Raw genomic sequence first — 24,430 nt, 5'->3', positions numbered from 1 at the left:
CCAACTGTCGCAACCTACCCTTCAGCGGGAGGGAGACGCGTGACTCGCGGGATGCGTGTTCCACGAACGGAATACGTGCAGAGTCGCCACCAACGTTTATTTGAGGAAAACGTCGGAAAAACCGGAAAAGACGCGATCTACGAACTTTTAAGTGAAAGGTTCGGGAGTTGTATTTACGCACGGGGAAGGTATTAGCACCCCACACGTCCGTCACAAGGGACGGCAGCCCTTAATCGAATGTGCAAATATGACTTTGATTTTTACATTCCCTTTTATGTCCTTATATCCTTTATACCCTTTTTATATTTTTTCTCTTTTTGTGGTCGACAAGGGTGTTTCCCTTTGCTCCTACGTATTCCTCAATTGCGATGAGGAAATCAGACCTACGTAGTTCTTTCTTATCAAGTGATTCTTTTTTACTTAAGTGGTGATCATTTTAAGGCGTTGGACCTTGAGAATGATCCATTTTACTTAGTAAGAAATTGAAATGACAAACTTCAAAAACCTATTTTTATGGACGAGCTTGACTAGGCGAGTTGATTTTAGCCTTAATTTCACTTTAGTTATTAGTCAATTCAATTAAGAATGAGGAATCCCAAAGAGAAAACGTCCGATTGATTTTCCGTTTTATTTTACTAAAAGATATTTTTTTGATTATTATATTATTATTTTACCTCTTTTTTTTATTTCCAACGTGGTTACGGCACGACCGAACGGTCGGAATTCATTTTAACCGAAGTTAACGGATAATACAATTCAAACGTTCGGTGGAAACTTATTTTATTTTTAGGTTAAGCGAGAAATGACTTAAATAAAATGGCTTAAGCACGTCAAGAGGGGGTATAAAAAGTAAATGAAACGAGAATAGAAATACACAAAACACAATGTGGACCACCACGGGTACATAGAATGAATTGAAAAGCTTGGTTCGAGGTACTTACCCGTTGAAGATCGAAGAACGATGAAGAACGAATGAAGAACGTCGAAGAACGGTCGAAACCTTTGCGAAATTCCTCACGGAAAACGTTACGGAAACGTTTCGGAAGCGCCTCGGCTTAGATTTTCTTCACGGAAACAATTTTTCCAAGCAAATTCGAAAGAGAGAGAAGTGCCTAAGGGGCTGAACCCTTTTCCTTCTCACTTCCTCCCCTATTTATAGCAAAATAGGGGAGATGGTTGGCGCCCAGCTCGCCCAGGCGAGCTCAGCTCGCCCAGGCGAGCCAGGTTGCTTCCTCCAGAAGCAACAGCCTTCTAGAGGAATCTTCTGGAGGGCCCAAGTGGGCCTGGTTGCTATTTGCACCCCCATTTTTACTAAGTACACCCCCTCTGCTTTTTTTGGTGATTCTTTTTTCGTAAAGTTACGGAAACTTACGAATTTCGTAACGATACTTGTTTTCTTTCCGTAATGTTACGGAACCTTGCGGATTACATAATCATCCCCTTTTTGACTTACGGAATGTTACGGAACCTCACTAATTATGCAATGATGCTTCCATTTGATTTCCGGTGTGTCACGGAACCTTACGGATTGTGCATCAATATTTTCTTTTGTCTTCCGGCATGTCCCGGAATTTCACAAATTGCCTAATGATGGGTGCCAAGCACCTTACAAGGACCAAGCAAAGGTCGCATGTCATCAAGCAAAGGTCCCCGGACGAAATTAGGGTATGACACATATGTATTAGTGGTGTTGGGTATGTTAGAGTAGGGTAAGGTATAAAAACCCATTTCCTGAACATCTTCCCAAGAAGGAACTTGGTTCCTCACCAACTCAATGAGTGGTGCTACAAGTATAGAAAAATATGGGACAAACCTTTTGTAAAAGTTTTTTAAGTCATGGAAGCCCCAAATTTTTCTTATACTTGGTGGAGTGGGCCACTCAGGAATGACCTTTATTCTCTTAGGGTTCATGGGAACCCCTTGATCACTATTTGAAAAATTAAGAAAAGTAACGCAATAAAACATACCTTTTTTCTATATTTTCATATTGATTATTCCTACCAAAAAGTATGACAAACCTAAGGTGTCCCATATGAGTACCTAAGTTTGTATTGAAACTAAAAATAAGAACAAACCTACCTAATGGGTCCCTATGTGCACACACCATGAAGATGTTGGGTGCACGAGTGATTTTACAAAAGAGGGTTGCACCATCCAAAACATTCATCATACCACCTATTTTAGGCACTTGGTGCCTAATAATACCTATTTTGGGCCCCAACAAAGCACAAGACTTTAATCTCTTGCAAACCAAACCCTCACCCAACAACTTGTTTACTTGAGGAATAAACTCAAGCCCAAGAGGTGTGGCAATGCTAGCAAGTGTCTTTTTAAAAAAGAGAAAATGTGGAGGTTGTCTAAGAGGGAAAGTTTCTTTAATGTTTGTCTTTATTGTAAAATGAGTTTCCTTCTTAGCTAAACTCTTGGAGGAGACACTTACCTCCTTACACTTCTCTGTAACCACTAATGGTTGTCCTTCTTCTTGGGGGTAGATTTCTTCACTAGATTTTTCCCCTTTTGCTTCTTCACTTTCACTAGAAGAAGGTGAAGTAATAGCCTCATCTTGGCTACTATAAATGTCTTGGCCCCTCATAATCATGGTTTTTGTGGTGGGGCATTGAGAAGTAATGTGTCCTCTTCCAAAACATTTAAAGCACTTTATAGAGCTAGTTTTCTCTTGCATACTAGCCTTAGGGGCTTGCTTTTCTATTGTCTTCCCTTTATCATCTTTGGGCTTAGAAGGTGTCACCCCTAAGATGCTTTGACCTTGGTCTTTCTTTGGATAAGAGTGAAAGCCATAAGATTTTGAAGTAGACTTCTTTTTAAGTTGTTGCTCTACCCTTATCTCTCAATCTAAGTTAGCCTCTACATTGTCCTTCCCATGGAAGTATGGGAGGTTAATGTTAGCCTCTTGAGCCTTTCTTTCCTTTTCTCTTCTATAGGAGTGAGGTCTAAGATGTGACCTATGCCTTCCTTCGTAATAGTCATGAAGTTCTTCACTTAGGCTCTTGCAAGAGTTATGACTACTATAGGAGGCATTTTTTTCTCTTTTCATTTCTTTCATTATTTTTCTTCTTTCTTCCTCTCTGATTTTCTTTCTTTCATCTTGACTTATTTCTTCCACTCTTTTTTTCCTTTTTCTTTTCTCTCTTGTTTTTCTTTCCATAACTTGAGGGAACTCAACTCATCTAAGATTCTAGATAAAAATTCTTTATGACTAGTACCCTTGCCATTAACACTAGATGAATGATGACTCATGTTGGTTCCTAAGTTGTGGTTCTTTCTAGTTGGAGGTTTTAAAACAAAAGGTAAAAGAAACTATGGTTGAAACTAGCCAAAATAAACACTAAAAGAGGTGTGAAAGATAAGGTAAAAAACTAATTGGTAAAAGGAAAGCTATCTAGGTGGTTTGACAATGGAAGGTAAAGGAAAATAAGCTATGAAAGTAAGCAAGAAAATGTAAACTAGGCGAATCCTAAGAGTGTTTGGATGACCACATTCAAGGTTCCCAACAAAATACTCATTATCCTAAGGAAAAATTGCCTAGAATTATTACACACAAATGGAAGTTTGGTAACCTATTGGAGGCTCCCAACACACTTTCAATGAAAGGCCTTTTTGTTACAAAACTTGAAAGAAATGAAGGTAAGTAAATTGCAAATTACAAAATTACAAAATGGTCCTCAATTTTGGTGGTTGTTCTCTCTTTGGTGATTTACTCAATTTGGAGTGCTTCTTAGTCCAATAGCTCTTAAGGTGGTTGGCCCCTTACTTCTTGACTCAAATTCTTCAAGGGATGGCACCAATCCTCCTTCCAATTCCCTATATGGCAACCCAAAAACAAGGAAACAAAGAGACAAGCAATAACCAAAGACCAAAAAAAATGAAATGAAAGCTAAACCAATGGAGTTTTAACAAGACAATTTTTCAAGGATTATTCAACAATTAAAGCAATGAAAAGGACATAGAAGCAAGCTAGGACTCAAAGAGAAACTTAGAATGGCTCTAGAATAGAGTAAAAAAACTGGAAAAAAAAAAGACTCAAAAAAACCTCTAGCTTTGGCACTTGTCTTCACACTAATTTTCAATTGAAATTTCCAATTATAGAATAAATTTTGAGCCAAAACAACAAGCACACTTCCCTTTCACCTTTTTTTTTCTGGATACTGATTTTCCTGCCAACTTGTGTGATTTTTCGTATTTTTTTCCTTTTATCCAAATCACTTGTTTCTTTTTTTCTAACTTTTTCCCAGATGTGTAGAAAATTCAGTAAAAATTTCAGCTCAAACTTCGAAGTAACCAATTCTCAGTAATTTTTACAATTTTGTATGTCCAAGCTGCCAGCACCAGCGATTTTTTTTAAGCATGCTATATTGATTGCCTTGGGCTTACTTTCAACCTTTCTATGTATGTTGAACTCACTAGGATTGTTTACCACAGTTTAGGAGTTCAATATTCACTTAGGATCAACATTTCAGCCAGCAATTCAATTACCAAAACTCAAATTCACAATAGACACAATCATAAGGAAACCTAAAAGTTCAAGAAAAGGTTCACAATCAAAGACTATCTAAGAATTTTGCATGAACATGTTAAGGACTAATTAACATGAAAGATTTGACTCAAATCAAATAATAGGCTAAAAGAATTTCATACACTCATGAAAAAAATGAGTTAGACAAAGAAACAAGAAAATAAAATTCAGCTCAACATAAGAAATCTTATGTGACAAGTTTCATGACTAGACATGACTTCTATGACAAAACTACAATAGGTGAACAAGTCACTCTAGATTTTTGAGGTTTTCTTCTACTTTAATATTTTTGTAAGAATTTTATGGTCTATTTTTCAGCCACAAAAAATAACAAGACAAAACTCAAAGGAACCTAAACTCAACACAATTCATGGTTCAAGAACAAGAACAAGAAATTTGAACCATAGAAAATCAAATCTAGCTTCTATAGCAAGTTTAATCGGTGGAAACTCTAAAGAATAATGTTAACAACATTTAGCACAAGACATGTGAGGAGATACATGGAGAAAAATGAAGAAACAACAATGGAAGAGAAGGTAAAGCAAAAAAATTAATGGAGGTTTAAGGAGCACCTACTTGAAGCTCTTGTGCTCTAATTACCACTTGATGGAAGCTTGCTTGTGGGGCTTCTATAGAGATTGGATCTTTGAGCTTCAATGAGGTCCTTTAATGATGATTTTCCACCATGGAGATACACTGGAAGACAAAGGAGAAGAGGTGAGAGGAGGCGTCATCTACTAGGGAATAAGCCATGGAAGAAGAAGCTTCACCACCAAGAAGAGCCTTAGATAAGAAGCTTGGAGAGGATTCTTCAATGGAGGAAAAGAAAGAGGGAGAGAAAAAGAGAGGGGGGAGCACGAAATTGAAGGAATAAAAAAAGGGAGAGAAGTTGAACTTTGAGTTTTGTCTCACAAGACTCTCATTCATCAAGGTTACAACAAGTGTTACACATGCTTCTATTTATAGACTAGGTAGCTTCCTTGAGAAGCTTTCTTGAGAAAACTTCCTTGGGAAGCTTTCTTGAGAAAACTTCCTTGAGAAGCTTCTTTGAGAAAAGTTCCTTGAGAAGCTAGAGCTTAGCTACACACACCCATCTAAAAACTAAGCTCACCTCCTTGAGAAGCTAGAGCTTAGCTACACACACTCCTCTAATAACTAAGCTCACCTCCTTGAGAAGAGAAGCTAGAGCTTAGCTACACACCCCTATAATAACTAAGCTCACCCCCATGACAAAATACATGAAAATACAAAAAAAAAAGTCCCTACTACAAAGACTACTCAAAATGCCCTGAAATACAAGGCTAAAACCCTATACTACTAGAATGGCCAAAATACAAGGCCCAAAAGAATGAAAAAACCTATTCTAATATTTACAAAGAAGAGTGGATCCAACCTTGACCCATGGGCTCAAAAATCTACCCTAAGGTTCATGAGAACCCTAGGGCCTTCTTTAGTAGCTCTAGCCCAAGCCTCTTGGAGTCTTCTATCCAATACCCTTGGGGGGTAGGATTGCATCACCCCCCCCCCCCCAACACACACACACACACACACACACTTATTCCCAAACAATTACAAAGCTCCAAATTTCTTTAAAGGTAGGGTGAGATCATAGTTTTTCACTTAAGGCTTGTAATGAGCTTCAAAACAAAGAAAGGGGAACATAGGCTCAAAGAGGCTATCACAGGAATTAATTCAAGGTAGGCTCATTTGGCTAGAGGCTTATAAGAACAAAAATGCCTAAATCATCTCCCAACATGCATGTGAGGCAAGAAGTATCAACAAGAGTCAAGCCAAGGCTATTGTGCAAGCAATCAATGGGGCAAAACACACCGAATAAAATAGATGATGATGGCTCAAAATCTCACCAAGGGTAAATCTATCACTTTCAATTCGACCTTTCAAAACTAACTTGACATGTAGAGAAAAACAAGGATTTCAATTCACAAAATGCTAAGAAACTCTTATTTCAAAAACAATTACCCATTACCTATACATAACCTAGAATTCAAAGAGAAACATGCAATGTTGTACACAAAAACATAAAACCAAAATAACAAAATTAACCAAAATAACAAAATTAACCTAGAAAGTAACAAAATTAACCAAGAAAACCCCAAACAAAGAACAATCTCTCCCCCCCCCCCCACACTTAAACAACACATTGTCCTCAATGTAGCACAATCATAAGATCAAGAGAAAACAGAACAATCAATAAATTTGGACAAGTGCAATAAAAGTAAAGAAGGAGACAGAAAAAGAAAACTCCCTAAGTCATGGAGAAAGAGAAGTAGGGTGAAGTAAGGAGGTCTCCTCCACCACTAAATCCACCAAGGAAGGATTTGTGAGGAATGGTTTCAGCCGGTGCCCATTGACCTTGAAGCTCTTATCTGTGGATTCACTCTTGATCCCAACTGTACCATAAGGAAAAACATTAGTCACCACAAAAGGACCAATCCACTTTGACCTCAACTTACCACTCATGAGTCCGAGCCTAGAGTTATACAACAAAACTTTATGTCCAACCATGAAGTCCTTCTTAGCTATCAAGTTGTCATGGAACTTCTTGGTCTTCTCCTTGTAGAATTTGGAATTCTCATAGGCTTCTAGACAGATCTCATCTAGCTCACTTAGTTGCAACTTCCTTTCCTCTCCAACCTGATCAATAGAGAAGTTGCAGGTCTTTACAGCCCAGTAGGCTCAGTGATCTATCTCTACAGGAAGATGACATGTCTTGCCAAAGACAACCCGATAAGGAGACATTCCTATGGGTGCTTTGCAGGCAGTCCTATGCGCCCAAGGAGCATCATCCAGCTTGGTGCTCCAATCCTTTCTGTTCGGCTGCACTATCTTCTCCAAGATCCTTTTTATCTCCTTGTTTGAAATCTTAGCCTACCCATTAGTTTGGGGGTGGTAAGGTGTGGAAATTCTGCGCACGACCCCATACTTTTTGAGCAAGGCATACATGGATCTGTTGCAAAAATGGGTGCCTTGATCACTAACGATGGCTCTAGGGACTCCAAACCTGCAAAACAGATTAGATCTAACAAAATCCATAACAACCCTAGCATCGTTAGTTCTGGTGGCTTTGGCTTCCACCCATTTTGAAACATAATCAACAGCAAGGAGAATATAAACAAAACCAAAAGAGACAGGGAAAGGCCCCATAAAGTCTATACCCCAGACATCAAACACCTCACAAAACAACATGGGTTGTTGAGGCATTTGTTGTCTCCATGAAAGTGAGTCGTCTGCTCTCTGACAAGGCTCACAAGTGCTACAAATTCTCCACGTATCCTTGAAGATGATGGGCCAATAGAAACCGCAGTCAAGCACCTTGTGAGTTGTCCTCTGTATGCCAAGATGGCCACCTGGTGCGGAAGAATGATAGAATTACAGGACTGTGTCGATCTCATGGTCTGGAATGCATCTCCTAATAACCTGGTCACTGCACAACTTCCACAAATAGGGGTCATCCTAAATATAATGCTTAGCATCACTTTTAATTTTATCAGTTTGAGCTTTAGATGCTAAGGAAGGAAAAACAGAAGCAACCAAATAATTCACAATATTAGCAAACCAAGGAGTGGGGAAGGAATCAGAAATATTATACAGAATGTACAAATGGTCATCCAGAAAATCATCCCGAATGGGTGAGTCCTCAGACGCACGCTCAATCCTACTCAGGTGGTCAGCCATGAGGTTCTATGCACCGCTTTGATCACGGATCTCCAAATCAAATTCTTGGATCCAAAGCATCCACCTGATCAATCTAGGCTTTGATTTAGCCTTCTTCAACAGGTACTTCAGAGCTGCATGTTCAGTATAAACAATAACACGAGTACCAAGCAAATATGAACGAAATTTCTCAAGAGCGAAAACTATCGCTAATAGCTCCTTCTCTGTGGTAGTGTAATTTGTTTGGGCAACATCCAAAGTTCTGGAAGCATAGTAGATCACTCGAGGAAGCTTGTCAATCTTTTGAGCAAGGACAGCCCCCAATACATAATTGGATGTGTCGCACATCAGCTCAAATGGGGCTGTCCAATTAGGTGCCTGAATGATAGGGGTGGTAGTCAACGCACGCTTGAGGCAATCAAAAGCCTCCTTGCCCCGGTCATCAAAATCAAACTTCACCTCATTTTGCAGCAGATTGGATAGTGGAAGGGCCACTTTGCTAAAGTCCTTGATAAAGCGCCTATAAAACCCTGCATGGCTAAGAAAAGAATGAACCTCTCGCACACAAGAGGGGTAAGGCAATTATGAAATAACAGTTATCTTTGCAGGGTCTACCTCTATGCCCTTACTGGAAATGATATGCCCTAAAACTATACAGTGTTCTACCATGAAGTGACATTTTCCAAAATTCAGCACAAGGTTAGTTTCAATGCATCTACTAAGAACTCTATCCAAACTGTCCAAACATGCATCAAAAGAGGATCCATAAACAGTAAAATCATCAATAAACACCTCTATGCAACTCTCTAAAAAATCACTAAAAATGCTAAGCATACACCGCTGGAAAGTACTAGGGGCGTTGCATAGGCCAAAGGACATCCTTCTATTGGCAAAGGTGCCAAAGGGACAGGTGAATGTGGTCTTTTCTTGATCCTCAGGAGCAATATGAATTTGTAAATAACCAGAAAAACCATCAAGAAAACAGTAATGAGACTTACCTGTTAAGCACTCAAGCATTTGGTCAATGAATAGCAGGGGAAAATGATTTTTTCTGGTTGTCTGGTTGAGCCTCCTATAATCAATGCAGACTCGCCAGCTGTTCTGCACTCTTGTGGGGATAAGCTCATCCTTCTCATTCTTCATCACTGTGAGGCCTATCTTCTTAGGAACAACTTGGACTGGACTCACCCACTAACTTTCAGAAATGGGGTAGATGATTCCAACTTGTAAGAGCTTGGTCACCTCCTTTTTCACCACATCTAGAATGACAGGGTTAAGTCGCCATTGTGGCTGCCTCACTGACTTTGCTCCATCCTCTAAAAGTATCCTATGCATGCAGGTAGATGGGCTAATACTAAGAATGTCTGCTAAAGTCCATCCAATGGCTTTCTTGTGCTTCTTGAGCACTAGCAACAACTTCTCCTCTTGCTTAGCAGCAAGGGAGGCAGAGATGATCACTGGAAATTTTTCCTTGTCCTCCAAGTAAGAATACTTGAGGTTTGCTAGTAAGGGCTTCAACACTGGTCTGGGTGGTGGCTGAACAGTGGGAAGAACCAGGGTAGGAGAAGAAGAAGGTTCCTCAGCCTGTACCTCATAAAGCAAGTCAGAAGTATATGTACTTCCTGCAACATGGTTAGTGCATTTTGACTCTAAAAAATCAACATCAAGAGGTACAACACCCAGATAATCAGAACCAAACTCAAATTCAAATTTACTCTCAGCATAAAAATCAGATACAGGATCAAATTCAAACTCAGATTCAAATTCATTGCATGAGGAATGAAAAGTATGCAGATCAGACAAAAATGGATGTTTCCTACCATGACGAGAATCAAAATCAAACATATAATCATCAACAATCTGATCAAGTATCTCAGCACGAAAAACAAAATGATCCTCAGATGGATGTTTCATGGCATCAAGAATGTTAAAATGAACAACAATATCACCAAATTCCATAGACAATGTGCCAACATAAACATCTATCTTGGTTCGGGCTGTTTTCATAAATGGTCTGCCTAAAATAATTGGAACTGAAGCACGGGAAAATCCCTTTTCCATATCAAGAACATAAAAATCAGCAGGAAAAATAAGTTCACCAACCCGAACCAACACATCCTCTATGAAACCTACGGGGTAAGCAACACTTCTATTTGCCAAATGAATCACCACATCTGTAGATTGCAAAGGTCCAAGAGATAAAGAATTGAAAATGGACAGAGGCATGAATCACCACTTCTCAAATTTTTTGTTCCCAATAATGCAAGGTATACAGAAAGTACCTGGGTCCTTACATTTCTCAGGAATGTGAGGAACAGATTTACATATCAAAGCTGACACATTTCTGCCCATACTAATCCTTCCATTGCCTTTGAGCTTCCTTTTGTGGGTGCACATCTCCTTTAGAAACTTTGCATATCTTGGAATTTGCTTGAGGGCATCTAGCAAAGGTATGTTCACCTCTACTTTCCTGAAGGTCTCCAAGATCTCCTTATCCACTTCTTCCATCTTTTTGTTTGGAATTGCTCTAGGTGGAAATGGAAGAGGGATAGGAGGCTGCTGCAAGTCAGAACTATTAGAAGAAGGTCCACCTGCATGAAAATTTTTGTTAGCTCCCTCATAATCAGAAAGCTTTCTCTTTTAGGCAACTATCTCATTCTCTTTTTCAGGTGTAGAATGAAGCTTGACAGGTTCAGGTGCAGGTGCTGCTACTGGTGGAGGCACTCTAATTTGCTTGCCAGACCTCAAGGTGATGGCACTCACATTTTTCGGATTCTACACAGTTTGTGAAGGCAAATTGTTAGAATTTTGGGACTGAGCTTGATTCAACTGAGTAGTCATTTGCCCCATCTGATTTGTCAGACTTTGAATGGAGGCTCTTGTTTCTTGCTGAAATTGCATATTCTGGATGGTCATTTGCCTCACTAACTCCTCTAACGAAGGTTAAGAAGGGGCCTCAGTTGCTTGTTGTCTTTGTTGTTGTTATTGCTGTTGCTGCTGCATTGGAGGAGGAACATATGGCCTGCTTGGACCAGTAGCATTCTGGAAAGGAGGGACAGGCTGTTGTTGTTGTGGAGGGCTTGCCCATCTCAGATTTGGATGATTCCTCCAACCTGGATTGTATCTGTTACTTGAAAAATCATAATTATTCTGCTCTTGTTGGTTTTGATGCTGAGGAGGCCTATTATAAATGTTTGTAGCATAAGCTTCAGGTTGCTCATTGACTCCAAATTGCTGCAAAGAAGGACAGAGATCTGTATGGTGATCTGCAAAAAAACATAGACCACAGACTCTTTCAATAGGTGCAGATGCAGATTTCTGATTCATGGCAAGCTGAGTTACTAGGTTGACCAAGGCATCAAGTTTTCCCTTAAGCTTTTTATTTTCAACAGATGAAGATGAATCCGTGGCCACCTCATGGACTCCTCTAAGGACAATAGCATCATTTCTTGCACTGAGTTGTTTTGGAGTTGGAAGTCATCTTCTCAATCAAATTCCTAGCCTCAACAAGAGTCATATCACGAAGAGCTCCACCACTAGCAGCATCAATCATACTCCTCTCCATGTTGCTAAGTCCCTCATAGAAATATTGCAGAAGGAGTTGCTCAGAAATCTGGTGGTGAGGACAGCTTGCACACAATTTCTTGAATCTTTCCCAGTACTCATACAAGCTCTCTCCAATAAGTTGTCTGATGCCTGAAATGTCTTTTTCTGGTGGCAGTGGTCCTAGATGCAAGGAAGAATTTCTCCAAGAACACCCTCTTAAGGTCATCACAGCTGATAATGGACCTGGGAGCAAGGTAGTACAGCCAATCTTTCGCCACTCCCTCCAGAGAATGTGGAAAAGCTTTTAGAAAGATATGATCTTCCCGGACATAAGGGGCTTTCATGGTGGAATAGACAATATGGAACTCCTTAAGATGCTTATGAGGATCTTCACCAGCAAGACCATGAAACTTGGGCAGCAAATGTATTAGTCCAGTCTTGAGAACATATGGAACACCCTCATCAGGATATTGAATGCACAAGCTTTCATAAGTGAAATTAGGTATAGCCATCTCCCTAAGAGTCCTCTCATGAGGTGGGGGTTGAGCCATGTTCTCAGTATGAAAATTAGTAGTCGAATGCTCAAAATCAGAATGTTCAGAATCACCAGCAACAGAATACTCAGAATGCTCAAAATGCTCAAAATGCACAAAATGACCAAGATGCACACTATTCCTAAGTAATCAATGAAAGGTTCTATCTATTTCAAGATAAAAGGGTTGTAAATCACCTAGATTGCCCCTACTCATGCACTATATGCAGCAAATCATGTGTTTCTCAACAAGCACCAGGGGAGGGATAAAACTACAACTATAGTCAAACGATATCCAAATGAGCTGAAATTTTGTAAGCAACACCCTAAAATCATGAAAAGATAGCACAAAAAATTTCAAACAAAAATTCAAAGTCTAACTAGGAAATCTGTCGAAGGAAAGTTTAGAAAAATAAGACAATAATACTTGAAAAAAAAACTTAGTAAACAACTGATTTTTCGAGTTTGGGAAGCCCCAACTGGCTAAAGCCAATTTTCATAATATGGGAAAATTTTTCTACCCCAAATGCATATATAATAATAGTCATTCTGATACCCGGAGCAAAAGTTATGACCGTTTTAAGTTTTGCTAAAAACAAGTTCCCAAATTTTTTGTCTCTCTCAAATTCAGCCACACCAGGTGCTTCTGGTATTTTTCATACAAAATATGGATCAAAAGAAACCACCACACAAAAAATCAGCCAAAAATAATAACTCTAACTATCAAAAATAAATCACCAATTAAATTGCAAAATCAGTCGCTAGTTCTCAGTCGCTAATCACTGTTCACAGCATTACACAAAACTGAAACAGGGAAGTGCTAAACAGGGGACGCGACTGAAATGCACAATAGAACACTGCATAAAACAAAACAACACACACTCACAACACTAAACAACAGAGCTACACTCAAAACAACTAAACACTATTATGAACCTTTGGACCACTACTCCCCGACAACGGCGCCAAATTTGATCGAGGTCGTACCCAAATCAAATAAACATTAAAAATGCAGTATCTAGGAAGTGATCATAGGTTGTCTCTCAGTGAGCAATGATCAACCAAACATTCATAACATATGTTAATCAACAGTAATGAATTGGGGGGGGGAGTTTATTTGTTTTGTAAATTAAACAGCAAGCAAACTAGAATAAGAAAATATCAGAATCAAAACATTTTGTTTCCCTTGATTCAAAAACAAGTCTCTTATCCTAGGTTACGAGAATTTATCCCTAATCAGTTCAACCACTTAATCCCACTCGAAATTAATTGACTAAGCGAAAATTAACATAAGGCTGTCATTATGTGATTAAGCAACACATACACCAATTAATCCCTCTCACATGTCCATTAAGCATGAACGAAATGATCATTAAGCAAGAACGTAAATTAAGCACAACGGAAATTAATCAAGCATTAAGCATGCATGGATTAATAGCAACAAATACAGAGCAATTGCTGAATGAGAAAAACTTATCAGAATTCAATAGTAATAACAAAACCTCAAAGAGAGTTGTGCTTGATCCTCAAGAGAAAACAACATTGGAGACTTAGTCTTCCATTAATCAGCAGAAATGAAAACGAATTCAAAGACAGAAGCAAAAAGACGAAATTGCAATTGAAGCAGAAAACGAAATTTAATTGCTACGCGAACAGTGCGCTGAGCGGTAACTGAAAATGCAAAACCCTAAAATTCTCTCCTATGTCCACAGTCTGTTCTACTAAAACCCCGGTGCTATTATATAGGTCCTCAGCACCAAAGCTTACAAATAAATCTCTTTTAAGTCCAGGCCCAAAAACGAAGTAAAATAAAACTGGACAAAAAATAAAATTGTCTGCTCTCTTCAAGTCCAAGCCGATTCAACCCAATTCCAGATCCAAGCCCAATTGCTTATAATTCTCCTGAAATTAAATAAAAAACATAAAATTAGTCAAGTAGACCCAAATGATAAAACTGCATAATTAATTTGACAATTAAGACTAATCAGTAATTAAAACGATGACAAAAAGAGTTAAGAAATAAGAAAAAATAATGACACATCAGGAAGTCATCATATAAGGTCCAAATAGCTTCAAAACAGGTCTTTTATGTTGCTTTCGTCTAGTTTGGTTTTCTAATCTTGGGAGAATAGGCCTCTGATCAGATTTTAACCATCCTAGATGGACCACCACACCCTCCTGAAACTTCAATCTCCAGTCAAGATTAATAAGGCATCTATCTAGTCTCACTCCCATTCTGTCATTCCTCCAAGTCAGCATATTCCCTTAAAAGCCCATATCTAACAAGTTCCCATGATGTAAGAATTCATGAAACTTGTCCATATCTCGGTGACCTTGCATATTAACACCTCCAATACTATCCATAGGGAAAAAGTGCAATTAAAATCCCCTATGATAGCCCAACTCCCATTCACTTGTCGGCCAAGCTCATAAAGCTCATCCTATAAGTTCTGTCGTTGGGCAACTTGAGGGGCCCCACACACTACTGTAAGAAGCCAATCACTGCTATTCCTCCATTTAACTTTCATATGAACCAGTTGTGTCGAGCTTTTAATCACCTCCACCTTCCAGTCCTCTGATCTCCATAAACACCATATACCCCTTAATGGCCATTCGCTTCCTGGATAAAAGAGCCTCAATGACCAATATTGCGAATGATATTCTTAGCCCTATCTCCACTATTATGTGTCTTCAATAGGTTAATGAAAGAAGAATTATTTCGCTTCATCAAATCCCTAATCAGAACTCCAAAACCCTACAATTCCAACTGATAAAATTCATAATTAAAGAGTGGCTGAGTTTGGTACATCACTACTTTTACATCATGAGAGACTTCACGCTCCAAATCTTACATCATAGATTCCTGCACTCCTACCATATCAGTACATTCCATAACTGCCTCCCCTTGTAACTAACTTCATTATCTAGTTGCCTATTTTGAAGAACAAAAGCTGCTACTTCTTCGTCTATATGCACATTCACAACGGATAAATTATAAGCATCACTAGATTAATTGTCCGTAGGAGGCCATCTTTAGAAGCCTTCAGCTTTCATCCGGGACTAATTCTCTTTTCGCAACACCATCAGGTACCTTTGAAGCAAAATTCTTCACTAACACCTCACCCACATGGTCTTTGTATTTAATGAGTTGCAGTACATTCCTTTTAAACTTTTTTTTCCTCCTGCGTGAAGCTCCCCACCTTTTGTCAATTGCGGATTCTTCCCCCCATTAGTGTTACGAACACGGGTTACATTGCTTTGATTGGCTTTCTCCTTTTCCTTCCCCATGAGAATAAGAGGACTGTGCTTGGGGGCTATATATGTTTTGCTGGAGACAGCACGTCCAGACCTATGCGGCTTTTTCACGTTGTTTCCTGTTGCCACTGCTTTGGCTTTGTTACTCTCTCCTCCCTTGTTGACTCCATCAACCATCCGTTGACTTTCTCCATTTGAGCTTGATCAAATACGTTCTAGTTTCCATTATTAGTTGTGAGGATATCGAATTTGTTATTATTTTGGTGTGTTAATTAATTTGTTTATTAGATTTTAGAAACACGTATTTAATTATCAATGTTTAAGAGGTTTATTGACATTCTATCTGTTCTTATTGCCCACCATAGACGTTTCATTTTAAATCTTATGATTAAGTTTTTATCACTTCAATCCTTAAAAACATTTACTCTAATATTTCCCCCCAAAGAAAACAAAAATAAAAAAAATTACACTATTTTATCTAATGTTTTCTTAGTAATTCATAATCTTTAAAAGAATTCCAATGGTCCGACTTTATTTACTTCCAGTCAAACCCCAAATTAGTCAGGATTTTTTTGTCTCCTGATGAACTGAAAGGTTAAAACAAGAAAATATGATAAAACAGAAAACAAGTTAACAAAAAATAAATAAATTAACCATGGCTCACTTTTCCCATTAGCACCTTTCATACCATTATTTCATTACTTGAAGAGCTATATTTAAGTTACGAGGCACAAATTGGTTCAGTTAAACCCGCAAGGCCCAAAAGCAGCCCAATTAGCCTTTTAATTCTCCCAAAATGAGAACAAAACCCTCCAGAGCATTAGGTTGGAGAGAAATTTTTTAATGCCCGAAAATCATATTTACTGGACCAGTAAAATCTATTTAGTTGATTATCATAAACATTTAGTTAAGTTTTTTAAGAATTGAAGAGTTACGTGATATTTTTACCTTTTATTTTAATTATTTACCACATTAATAAGAGTAATATGATATTTTTCCTGAAGTAAAAGAAAAATTAAATTCGTGAAAGTATGATTCTCACTTCTTCCATGGAAAAGTTTTTGTAGGAAACTTTTTAAAAAATATTATCAAGAAGCATTATTTCTCAGGAATTTTATTTTTAAAATTAAAACTAAGATTCTCAACCTTGATTTTCAGGAAATTCAGAACTTCTCCCCCTACCAAACGACTCCTTAGTGTGAGAAAAGAGAAGGAGGGTTCATGGTTTTACAAAGACATTAATGACACTATTGAAATAACAATAATTGCACTAAAAGGAAATAAAGAATATGTTAATCAAAGATTTTGCTATCTCGGTTATGATGTAAAATGATATTTATGTGAAGAAGAGAGTTCTAATAAGTAAAGCACAAGCATTGCAGTTATATATATATATATATATATATATATATATATATATACATTTGAGAAATGGTACATATCTCAGTTATGTATATTTTTGTGTGAGAAATTTTACATATGCACTCCCTAAACTTTACTAGTTTTTACGATAGTTATAATGAATTTTTAGTTTTAAATAAAATGTCCTTAAATTTTCTTAAACTTGTAAAAAAAAAAAAAGTTTTACACAATTGTATAAAATTTGCATATGCATCATTATTTACTATCACCGCATCACATCCATCTCCATTATACCTTTATAACTAATTAAGGTTATTAAATTTGAAAGACTACTTGAACTTATGAAACTTCTGAAAATTCAACCCATTGCAAGAATTTACTAATTATTAAAAATAACTTTAGAAAATTTATTAAAGAGATATATGCATAAGATAACACTATTATAACATATTAATAATTCAACATTTTAACTCTATAATAAAAATAAACTACCAAACCACAATTTTAAAAAAAAAACTACATAAATAATCAAATCATACTTTTTAAAACATAAGTTCATAAAGTGAAAACATTTCAAAAAGAAGTTGATTTCTTTAAATCATTTGAGTTATAGTAAAATACAAATACTGAAGGGTCAACAGGGGCAAAAATAACAGTTATTTCTAATTCACTAATTTGCTTCTTGAATCGAGAGTTTATGGGAGTTTAAACATTTGAGTTTTTCCAGATAAGACTTTGGCAACAAATAAACTAATTTCTTTACATGTTTACTAGTAATTAATTTGAGAGTTTGATAACATTAACTTTGCATCTTCATCTATCAAATAATTTATTATTATTATTATCATCATCATTATTATTATTATTATTATTATTATTATTATTATTATTATTATTATTATTATTAAGGTTTTAATTAAATTGTGGTTACGGATGCAATCGTAGTTGCGATTTTATTACAATTATAGAAAAATTTGATTGATATGGCCACAATTGTGGTTATGAAGCAGTTGCGGTAAGTAAAAAAAAAAAAAAACTTTATGGTGTAGTCGCAATTGCAATTTAAAATCATGATTATCATCATTATGAAAATAAAACATGTAGTTGAATAAATCGTAAAAGTACTTAGTGAACTGAAAAGGAAACAAATTAAGCTAATAAAAAACAAAAAATTAAAACAACTAAAAATTGTGGACAACGAGTTCAATTATAAAAATAGAGGAAAAAGATAATAACACCTAATATATACTTGTATTTTTTTTCAAAGTTAGGATGCACCCCAACTGATAAATTATTTGTGCTACCAACAAGGTGTCCTCATATTCTGTTATAAGGTATATTGACAAACATTCATCTTTTAAGGTTAAGGTACCAACAAAGTTTGTATTTGAGCTAACATATAAGTAGCAATATTGCATAATTCGGTAATTCCTCATATTCTGTAAATAACATTATTCTTCTTACACAAAATGAAAATTTGTCCAGCTACATATACATGATAGAGTTTATGCGAATTCGGTAATATTTTATTTTCCTCTGATTTCTAAAACCCATGTAATACGAAACTAGCAAGGAAATTCAAGCTACGGGTTCCACATTAGCCGAGCAGAAACGCGAATGCCATTGTTGGATACAAGCTCTGCTCAAATTTGTTGTTTTCCAAATCAGACATTCAAATCCCAATCACTCGTCTGGCTGAAAAATGGTGTACGTTGAACTGGTCTCAGTCTTCGCAACCTGCACATCAATCGACCACTTAGTGAGGTGAATTTTTAAGAATGTGATAAGTAATTCCTGTCTTTCCATATACGGCCATCAGGGGTTGAAGGGAAAAAATTTTAACTGATATTTTGAACAATTACTGTGCTTTCCACCTTATTATGGTCTGATAGTTTTAATGCCAAACGGGAAGCTTTTCCTCTATAAATCATCAGATGATAATTAGAAAATACGGGTTAGAAAGATGGGCCAAATAGTTGTGATGTGTCTAAAATTGTGAATATCCGGCTACACAATGAAAAAAGGTACCATTTCTCATAAAGATTGGCCATCGGCAACTATTCTCTCGTTATATTTGAACATGAGAGAAAACATTCAATTTTATCTACACTACCTTGTTAGTTTCATGGCATAAAACAAGTATATATAAACATGCAATCACCTAACTTAGGGAAAGTTATTATGTTATGGTATTGATTCAATCAAAGAATATTTTAACGTAGACATACATATTTATGCAGATTATTTACTATATTACCATTTTTGTGAGTGATTTTTCTGTTCATATTTGAATTTTATTTCTGATTCAATAAATTTTTATCTTGAATATCAGCTATTACTTAATTTATAATATGAATCATTATTTCAAAACTACAATGACTAACTGAAAGGTTCTGTGCTATTTGCAAGCAATGTTCAGCAACTATACCTCAGCTACACCAGAAAGGCCAGCAGAAAGTATAGGAACCTGTGGCGTCCAGAGAACAGGATCTACCGATGGATCAACAGTGTTGTAGGCAGTCAAAAGTGGAGCAATCAATAACGATGTCGGTGGGTAAACATTTCTTTGAAGAGGCAGCGATCCACTCATTCCCATTGCAATGTCAAGTCTTTCATTGCCACTGTCATTATTCAATGATTTCTCTGCTGCCTTCCCATGGTCCAACTTATTGATGATGGTATCTTTATTTTCATTCTCGTCATTATAATTGCTATTTTCCTGTCTCGTTGATGCTCTCTGTTGCAAGTTCTTGTAAGCAGCTGATTGTAACACAATACTTAAAGCCGAGACAGAAGAATGTTCATGTTTGATCCTTTCACAGGGCATGCCTAATGCTAGCAACTGGTATGGTTCTGAAGGATGGACGTTTTGTTCCAATGTTTTGTGTTCAATGCAAAAATCTCCAGCAAAACCATGCTTTCTAACATCTGAAAATCTTACTCTAGAATCAGGTTGCTGACTTTTATTTGACCCCCACCATTTGATGTAACTTGTTAAATCAATCTTTCTTTCTATGCAGAAACTACTTAGATATTTGGTTTCTGCAGCTGAATCTTCACCTGCATTTTTAACATTCAGAAGCAGGACAGGATGATCATAATCTTGAATATAAAACAGGTGAATTTAATTGAATATTTTAACTCCCTTTCAATAGCCAAATGTGTTGCCCAAATGAATTTGATTTCTATAATTTGGTTCAATAGAGCAAAGTTCAAATTTGAATTTGACTAGAACTTACCATAATATCTACTGTTGAAGTAGTCAGATCCAGCCATACGACCATATGTTGGATTCCATCGACTAATTTTAGTACCACCACATGTAAAAAAGAAATGCAAAATTAGACCATAACATTCACATATATGCATTGAACGAAAGCCATGCTAGGTCACAGAGATATAGCAGAGCGGAAAAGGACAATCTATTGATCAATGAAGAACTAGTTGTGCTGACAAACCCAGAGAGGCCTGAGATGTGCGTATAATGTTAATATAAATAAAATTTCAATTGCCAAAAGTTTCTATTGGAGATGCCACATTGACTTAACGATATGGTCAAATTGTATATATAAGTGAAGCACAACCCTCACGACACGAGCTAGCTTTTAGAGCAGAGTAAGCTCAAAACAAAATAAATTCTAAAATGGTATCAAATCTTATTCTAATAGTTGGGATTGAGCCTATCAAGCCAGTCGTTATCAGGTTGTTATCAAACCATGTGCAGATGTCCAATCCTACAGACTTCACACCTGATATGTCTAGTTTTGCATATTGGAGATCAATGCGTGATTAGTGATATTGCCAAAATAGTATAAGCGAGAGACATCCCTCACTCCATGAGTTAGCTTTTGGAGTTGTTAGGCTCCAAACTAAATTATAAAAGTTTTTTTAAAACTAATATGAGGTTTCATGATGAATGTATGTATAACAATAGATGCCTAAAAACCCTGACAATGGTGTATGTATAACCTCAAACTGATTTCTTCCACCTAAAAAGTTATTAAAGAAAAATAGCTATCAACACCTTGAAGGCTCCTTTAAATGGAGCAATGATGAGCATTACAAAAGCACAAAGATGATGAATGAAAAATTGTGTACGTGAGCCTGTATGTGCACTTTAATTGCAATCATTTGGTATTCTTTTCACAGAATCACACCTGGAGAGTCCCCGGTATTTGGAAAGTCCTCTTGAAAAACCACTGCTCTTCCTGCACAAAGTATCACAAGTAATCAGTAGGATGGTTTCATGCTAGAAAATATTCCGGTGCAGTATATACACACCTCCGTAAAGATGCAAGGTATTCCTCTCTGGATACATTCTGCATTTCTTCAAGATCTCTTGCATAATCAGTCACCTGTAGCATACAGTTCAAACTTAGCACAGAATTATTAAATTACCAGAAAAGAATAGGTGGTGTGTGCTTTTACTACCAGATGCACTAGATTTATAGCACCAAACCCTTGTTTCCAACAAAATATCAATCTTATGCTAGTGATATATAAGGTCTTGCAAATGCTACCGTCAATAGTCAACAAGGTATCTGTACCAAACTCTAGAAGCACCAATCCCAACTAATGGTTTTTAACATCAAATTTATGCAATCTCCAAAGCATCTTTTGATATCAAAAAGTAAAGCAGGATATAAGCAGACATCATTTGCACCCAGCACTATGAAAAGACAAAGTACCAAACTATATAGCATTTCTGAACTGAAGTATCCTTCAAATCAATATTCTCATTGAAGCAATTTTCTTACTGGAAAGTTTATGAGAGCACTCGGACCCCAATATCTCAGAGCAGCAAGGTCATATGCTCTAGCTGCTGCCTCTTCATCATCATATGCCCCTGTTTGAAAACCATCAGCAACAAGCAGCAAGTTCATTACAAAACCAGAAGAAAGGAAAAGAATAAGGAGGGGGAGGGGGCAGGGTTCAAGTAAAGTGAGCATCACATATCCAACTTACCCAAGTAAACTGGCATCATAAATAAATTGTTGTCCAATCAATTCATGCACCACAAAAAAATAGATTATGTAAGTTAGTTACTGTAAGAGATATTTTCTTTTTCTTAATATTAAGAAACAGGTTGAGAAAGAAAGTTACACCTTAGTACTGACCTTGCTTTCCTTTCTTATTCTGATTCTGGTTCCAGGTACTTTTGTCCCAAAGATGTGCTTCATAACGACCAGTCCATCTATGCCTAAAAGTAGTTCATGAAGCTAGGACAATGAGTCCATGATCAGAGACACAAACCATTAAATCCCAACACCAGTGACAAACATAAAAGCATTTCAACCTTGAAAACAAAGCCTAATGACAGAAATAATGTGCCAATAGGCAGATCTGCAAAGCAATGATAGCATATTGATAAAAAAATTATTTCAAAATCGATTCTGGTGTGGGATATATCTATTGTGGCATGTTTGGAAGTGAGATTCTGGAAGAAAAGGGAAGGGAAGACAAAAAAAAAATTAAAACAAAGTCTAATGACAGAAATAATGCGCCAATATGCAGATCTGCAAAGCAATGATAGCATCATGATAAAAGAATATTTCAAAATAGATTCTGGTGTGGGATATATCTATTGTAGCCTGTTTGGAAGTGAGATTCTGGAAGAAAAGGGAAGGGAAGACAAATTTTTTATTTTTAAATTTGTGTAATGCTTATAAAAAAAAAGAAACAAAATATTAGAACATTAAATTTATGCTAATATTATTTCATTTCTCTTATTTACTCTCCACTCACTTTCCTTCCAAAACTTGACTTCTAAACATACCCTTAACATCTTCGATGTAGCTTTTCATATTCATAGTACGAATAAATTCTTCATTTGGTTCCTAGCTGCCTAAGTCGCACGCACTATTTCACTAGTTTGTCACACAAACACAACGGTATTTAATTTTTTTCTATAAAAAGAAACATTTAATTCTTTCTTACTGTAATTTTTTTCTGCTTTGTGAGTTACCATGACAAATGCTAGGGAATCGAGCTGGCCACCTGTGATTTCTCCTCCTAACTATGGTTTTACCTTGCACAAGACTCAAATACCTTGCTTAAAAGATCTGAGTTCAAATCCACTCGCACCAACAACATGTTGGTATAGCATAATCTTTACATTTTAATCCCTAATTAAAAACTACTCAGTTTACTCCCTATACATGCACTTTTTAATCCATTTTTAGTTCCTGCCATTTGAAATTATACAGACTAAAATGGTTTAAAAATTGTACATGTAGAAACTAAAACGAGTTAAAAAGAGTATGTACAGGAACTTAAACAAGTGGTTTCAAACTAAAGAACTAAATGGTAAAAATTGTACAAGTATATGAGGACCAAATAAATAACTAAACTATATGTTATTATATCAGGCAAATGGTCCCGAAATGCATCTTTTTTCAATCCAAAATGAGCAAACAAGAATGCAAAGCAGAACATTCACTTGCCACTCACTCCACTGCAAAGAATCATCTTTAAGAGGCGAACGCAAACGCAAATCACCCAAACGGAACATTAAAATTACATAATCCTACACACACACACATATAGTGGATCGCTTTCTCAGCAAGGGAAGCGAATAATTGACCTGGTGACGCCGCGGTAAATGGAGCTGCGTTTGCCCACAGCGCAAGGAGGCATCTTGCTGATTCGCTCCTTCGCAGTGCACACTCTCTCTTTCTTTGCCTTCTTCATCCGTAACTGTCCATCCTTCGCCGCCGCGGTTGCTTCCGACAGAGTCTCCGAACTGCCGTCAGCTTCGGACTTGCCAGGATCGGAAGAAGAAGAAGCCATTGACGTAAACCAAACCAAACCTAACCTAACCCTAACGTTAGTGAGAGAAAACGCTTTAGAAATATAGTGTGGATGTGTTTCCATTGGCAGGGGAGGGGGATGATTACTAACTGCATAGGATTCGCTGGGAAGGAGAGGAGAAAGTGGTGAAATTATGAAAAAGGGCTTTGGAGGTTACTGGCGTGCGGTCTTAACTGAAAGTAACGGCTAGGATGGGATGAGGGGTAGAAGCGTCATTTAGGGATTTTGAAAACATAATGACTGTCGTGCATGTTCTGAACACCCTTGTCTCCTGGTTCCGAAGCTAGGGTGATGCTTGATGAGCTTGTAGCCCTTGAGGGAACAATTTTTCAAAAAGTGTAGGTTTGGACTTTGGGTTAGTTGGTTGGTTTAGCTTTCGTGATGTGTGGAAAATAGATTACCAGGCCAACGTTTAACAAATATTTAATCAATATTAATAGTTACATTTAACCAATTCGCATTTTTCATCTAATTTGTTGTTCTCACTAGAGGAGGATTCTTAGGAATTCTAAGCTAGTTGAGAGCCATGGGTGTTTCCCGAAAGGAATCCCTTTTATTAGTGAAATGTGGCTTGACTATATGGTGTTAAGCTTATTTAATTAAACTTCAAGTCTCTTCTAGCATCACAATATGTGTCACTTATGATATGAAGATGCTTGCTTACTACACAGGTTTGAGTGTCTTGGAGTGTCGTTAGGCCTGATTGTTGTAGGGCT

At 37.0% G+C, this 24,430-nt stretch overlaps 1 protein-coding gene, 1 long non-coding RNA gene and 1 other non-coding gene across 4 annotated transcripts; 2 read left to right on the top strand and 1 right to left on the bottom strand.

Moving 5' to 3' along the window:
• The first annotated feature begins 11,820 nt into the window (after positions 1-11,820).
• Positions 11,821-11,925, top strand: LOC114404293. The gene has a single exon (XR_003664904.1). It is a non-coding gene; the product is annotated as a small nucleolar RNA R71 (small nucleolar RNA).
• Positions 11,926-18,290: 6,365 nt separating this feature from the next.
• LOC114392986 (AP2-like ethylene-responsive transcription factor At2g41710) lies at positions 18,291-24,081 on the bottom strand. Its single transcript, XM_028354247.1, has 9 exons — positions 23,488-24,081; positions 22,022-22,104; positions 21,870-21,878; positions 21,662-21,750; positions 21,186-21,259; positions 21,062-21,112; positions 20,144-20,205; positions 19,333-19,964; positions 18,291-18,641 (listed from the first exon to the last, which is right to left on the bottom strand). Exons 1-9 carry the CDS (start codon positions 23,775-23,777, stop codon positions 18,588-18,590), a joined length of 1,344 nt encoding a protein of 447 aa, XP_028210048.1. The 5' UTR covers positions 23,778-24,081; the 3' UTR covers positions 18,291-18,587.
• On the top strand, positions 19,938-22,570 carry LOC114392998. Of its 2 annotated transcripts, XR_003662452.1 has the most exons (4): positions 19,938-20,022; positions 21,054-21,202; positions 21,669-21,937; positions 22,057-22,570. It is a non-coding gene; the product is annotated as an uncharacterized LOC114392998 (long non-coding RNA). The 2 variants fall into 2 exon arrangements; XR_003662451.1 differs by having other exon boundaries at positions 21,054-21,937.
• Positions 24,082-24,430: the final 349 nt, after the last annotated feature.

This window comes from Glycine soja, chromosome 2, assembly GCF_004193775.1.
Source record: "Glycine soja cultivar W05 chromosome 2, ASM419377v2, whole genome shotgun sequence".
Classification (NCBI taxonomy): domain Eukaryota; kingdom Viridiplantae; phylum Streptophyta; class Magnoliopsida; order Fabales; family Fabaceae; genus Glycine; species Glycine soja.
Note: the sequence above shows the minus strand (reverse complement) of the source record. Positions and strands in the feature narration are given on the sequence as shown.